The sequence below is a fragment of the Epinephelus moara genome, chromosome 14 (genome assembly GCF_006386435.1).
Source record: "Epinephelus moara isolate mb chromosome 14, YSFRI_EMoa_1.0, whole genome shotgun sequence".
Taxonomy (NCBI): domain Eukaryota; kingdom Metazoa; phylum Chordata; class Actinopteri; order Perciformes; family Serranidae; genus Epinephelus; species Epinephelus moara.
Window position 1 is genome coordinate 35555384 of NC_065519.1, and position 5134 is coordinate 35560517.

Below are 5134 nucleotides of genomic sequence, written 5' to 3' on the forward strand. Positions count from 1 at the left end.
TAATAAACAGCGCGATTACAATAGGGTCCTACGGACGACTTCGTCGTCGCTCGGGCCCTAATAAACAGCGCGATTACAATAGGGTCCTACGGACGACTTCGTCGTCACTCGGGCCCTAACTACGGACGACTTCGTCATCGCTCGGGCCCTAATAAACAGCACGATTACAATAGGGTCCTACGGACGACTTCGTCGTCACTCGGGTCCTAACTACGGACGACTTCGTCGTCGCTCGGGCCCTAATAATAAACAGCGCGATTACAATAGGATCCTACGGACGACTTCGTCATCGCTCGGGCCCTAATAATAAAAAATCCTTGCATTTCAATATGGTCCTCGCACCGCTAGGTGCTCGGGCCCTAATAATAATAATAATAAAAAATCCTTGCATTTCAATAGGGTCCTAGCACCGCTAGGTGCTCGGGCCCTAATAATAATAAACTGCACGATTTCAATAGGGTCCTCGGACGACTTCGTCGTCACAATAATAAACTGCACGATTTCAATAGGGTCCTCGGACGACTTCGTCGTCACTCGGGCCCTAACTACAGACGACTTCGTCGTCGCTCGGGCCCTAATAAACAGCACGATTACAATAGGGTCCTACGGACGACTTCGTCGTCACTCGGGCCCTAACTACGGACGACTTCGTCGTCGCTCGGCCCCTAATAATAAACAGCGCGATTACAATAGGGTCCTACGGACGACTTCGTCATCGCTCGGGCCCTAATAATAATAAACTGCGCGATTTCAATAGGGTCCTCGGACGACTTCGTCGTCGCTCGGGCCCTTATAATAAACAGCGCGATTACAATAGGGTCCTACATGGATGACTTTGTCGTCGCTCGGGCCCTAATAATAATAAACAGCACCCCTCGCACCCCTAGGTGCACGGGCCCTAATAATAAACCTTACAGGAACAAGAGGGACTTCGTCCTTCGGCCGAGGTGACCCATTATTAGCTTGAGCATATTTACATTGCATGAATTAGCCTAGCGTCTGGCAGACTTTTTCCTGTACTTATAGCTTAACAGATTACATGAAACGTTATTATTTTTCTTATTCACCAGTGGTTTCACTTAAAAATGTCTTCAAACAGTAGCTGTGTACAACTACATGACAGTGTGTTATAAATCACTCATTAAATATTTATGCACTGCTTATAAGTGCTGAAAAAGGGGACGTTTAACTTTTGGGAATTTGTTGAAATAATATATGTTAAAAGAAGAAATGTAATAAAGAAAACTTCTACCTACTCCTTTTCAGACACTGTTATCTTTGTCTTGTTTATTTTTTTATTTTTTATTCTGGTTCAAAATAAGGTCATTCATTCATTCATTCATTCAGTTTCACATCCAAACCTTAAAGGAGAACTCCACTGATTGGATACATCAAGTTTGGACAGTATTACTGCACCTAATTAAAAATGTAGTAGTCTTTCTGTAGCTCCAGAGAAGCTATGTAAAGTCTACTGAATTGACTAATGACTAAACTCAACTAATGTCATACCCAAGTTGCATTGTTGATAATGTAGAAGTGAGACAAGGCACCATCATCCATAGGGGGTGCCACAAATTAGGGGAGGCAAAAAATGTTTATCTTTTACTATTTTTTACTAATACTATTACTACTGTTGTTTTGAAATATTACATAAGGCCACAACAACATAATTACATAGCAAACCCAACTAAATAATAGAGAGGCCTTTTTTCTGGGTCCCTGCCATCCCCCCGGTACCCCTCCCCAGCTCATTACACTTAACTTGCTGTCTGAGGGAGATGGGTGAGTTACCTGAATACCGGAACACGCTGTATTGTTATCATGTTAAAACGACCAAAGCTCTCTGTTGCCCACTCAACTAGGCTACCACTACACTATTGAGAGGAGTGGATGTGGGGAGAAAATATGAAAACAACAATAACAAATCCGTGTTGAAATCAGCAGGAGGAGAGTTATTATTACCCCTCAGCAGCTGGTGGTTGCAAACAACAGCTGACGGAGGTTGCATTGATTTACACTGTGAAGCATCCATGCTCTGTTCAGTAAAAATGTGTATTGGGCAAAGGTAAATTATAACATTCTCATGATGTGTTCACCATAATCTTGTAAAATGTAGCTTTTAGTGAGAAACTTGAATAAATACAGCTGTTTGAAGGAGAAATTGGTTGATGTTTTCACATCACCATAAAATAGATATTAGAGAGGGAATTATGCTGTATCACATAGTAAAAAGGCTTTTTGCTTGTTTGTTGCTTGTTGTTACGTTTTCAGTTGTTTCATAAACGTGTATTATCAAATTTGTGCTCATTCAAAAGTAGTGTTATGAAGGACTGAATGACTTTAAAACTGTTATTTTTTTATAGCCTAGATTTCTGTATTTCCCTGGCACAAATAACAACAAAAAATAACAGAAACACTAATATAAAAACATCAGTATCAGCTATTGGCCAAATTGTTATTTTAAACAATGGTATCTGTATCGGCCCAGAATTTAATTAATTTGTATTAATTTGTATTATCATTTTACAATGTCATATATAATTTTATTGTTTATTCTTCTGAACAACTTAATTTGTAATTCTTTTTTAATTGATTATTGATTCATATGATTATTATAACCACTGTTGGGCTTCTTACTCTAAAAATTTCAAATATTAGTAATTACTCATTACCCTTTTCAAAACTAATAATATTACTTATTACTCCCTGCCAACTGTAATTTGTTAGGACTCATTATATTACCGTTACACCCCATAAAATTGGTACTTGCGTATCTCCCAAAATTCGGATGTGTGCCTCTGTGTGAATGTCTGGGTAATTCACACAGAGGCACATATTGTCATTATGTGTAGCTAAGGCTAATTAGCTTCTTTTTTAACTGGGGGTTTTCTGCTGCCTGTGACCGGTATTTCCTCAAGGCTCTGCACAAAACATGGAGAGCCACTAATGGAGCACATTTTGTAGCTGCAGCTGCCCATGATTAAAATCCTGTATTGGTTGTTTAGCTCAGGTAAGTGTTTCCAACCAGCTTGCTGCTCTGGGACGTGCCGGAACAGCATGATGATTACTAAAATTAGTCCGCTGATGTGATTGTTGAATTTCAAGTCAGTAGTGATGTGGTAACAAAAGCAACATTGTAACAAATTGTTTGGTTTTGGAGTAACTGTAATATTATTACTGAGACTTCATTAGTAATAAGTTACACTATTCATTTCTAGAAAAAAATAATATTATTCCTGGACTGTGTTTCTGCCCAACACTGATTATATCACGCATACAACATGTTACTCATCACACTATAGTATGTCGAGAAGCAGAACAGAGCTGAGCGTGGTAGCGCTGTAACGTTAGCTAGCTAAGAGGTGCTACGTGAGCTGGCAGTAGATGAACAATTCCTCTGGTTTTACCAGTGAAGCTCATCCAGCCGAGGATTATACCGGGTGTCAAGTTGCTATCTAACGTTGAAGCCAGATCTCTGCGGCTGGGCCCGTGCCGGTAAGTCCCGCTACCTGACGCCATGCTCTGCTTCTTTCAGTGATTCATTGCAGCTAACTCCACTCCAACGCTGTGGGCTCCAGTCAGAGCCCATGCGTGTAAGTGCCTGTGCCCTCTCTGTTAGCGGCTGCCACGCTCAATCGCAATCCTAAAACTGTGCACCCTCTAGCCCGTATACTGCCCCCCTCTCTATCTTTCTCCCCCAGGTATCACTCACACAACATGGCACCTCTTGCCTCTCCCTCCGGCTGCGTCAACTGCTCTCGCCTCGCCGAGAAGATCACAGAGCTGGAAGGATGAATATCCACACTGTACCAGATCCGTGAAGCTAAGATGTTAATGGACACCATCACATTCGGCCCTGCACAAACTGGCTCCCTCTGTGCTTCAGTCACCGATACATCTGCCTCCGGTCTTGTTGCGGCTCCTAAGGCCGTCAAAACTACATCTCCTCCGAGGCTTGTCACCGCCGCCGCTGCTGCTGCCCCTCCACCGGACTCCGTCCCCGGTGACTCCTGGATACATCTGGGGGCTAAGCCTAAAGCCCTGATCAGCTCCACTCCATCGGACCCGGAGCCCTGGTCCCTAGTCTCTGTTTGCGGCAGGAGAGGGAGCTGCTCCTCTCGGGCACCTCACCATAACATCCAGCTGGAGAATAAGTTTGCACCCCTTACTTTCCCTCCTGTTGAGGAGCCCCATCGCTCTCCTCCTCCATCTCCACTGCCGTCCCAGGGGTCCCACGGCTCACCGTCACCTCCAAGGTCTTCTACTGCCATACCTGAGACCCTCTGCTCCATACCACTGTTTACACCGGCACCACAGAGCGCTCCCGCCCCCCTCTCTGTCCATCTCTCTCCAGCCACTTCGTCGCCTCTGGCAAAGTCTCCTCCACCAACCGCTCCCTCCACCTCATCCAGCCCAGAGACCCCGCACTCTGCATCCCCTCGCCCCCTTTTTCCTCTGACTACATTAAAAATCGGGGACTCAATAACAAGAAACATTCACTTTTTTAATGCCGTAGCAGCGCATTTTTTCCCTGGAGCTTCATCAGTGGACCACTTTCTCCTCATGGCTGTGGGTCAGAAAAGTTCACCAGAGTCCTCCAGCTCCACACCTGGCTCTTGTCTGTCTGCAGAGCACTCAGTGTAGGCTTCATAGATAATGTTAACCTGTTTTGGAATTGCCAATCCTTTTTAAAACCCGACGGTATCCATCCAAACGGACTAGGCAGCCACATGTTAAAAGCCAACCTGCAGCACACAGTGCAATCATACCCACTTGACTGACTGTTTACTCACCTCTCTGACACACACACAGGTCCCTCCCTCTTCTTCTATGGTGCCCTCTCAGAATACCACTGCCTACGTAAACTCCCCATACAGGCCTCAGCTGTCTTTACACCCCTTTGCCGCTGGTCTCCCCATTGAGACCATTGTGACAGTCAGACCCCTCCACCCTCATGCCATTTTCAAAGCTGTAAATAAAAATTATAGCTGCTACGCAGCAATGGTCGGGGCCGGGCAATTTTAGGCAAAATAAGGCAATTATGAGCAACACACACACTAAAACAAAGCATATCACAACATAGAAGTTACATCATATAATTATGGCATGCCCTTCAAATTGTGGATGAGTGGCT

At 44.3% G+C, this 5134-nt stretch overlaps 2 protein-coding genes across 2 annotated transcripts in view; one reads left to right on the top strand and one right to left on the bottom strand.

Moving 5' to 3' along the window:
* The window catches only part of nrxn3a (neurexin 3a), a 634542-nt gene that overhangs the window by 368176 nt on the left and 261232 nt on the right, over positions 1-5134 (bottom strand).
* Positions 2924-5050, top strand: LOC126400968 (uncharacterized). Its single transcript, XM_050061994.1, has 2 exons — positions 2924-3010; positions 3702-5050. Exon 2 carries the CDS (start codon positions 3829-3831, stop codon positions 4642-4644), a length of 816 nt encoding a protein of 271 aa, XP_049917951.1. The 5' UTR covers positions 2924-3010; positions 3702-3828; the 3' UTR covers positions 4645-5050.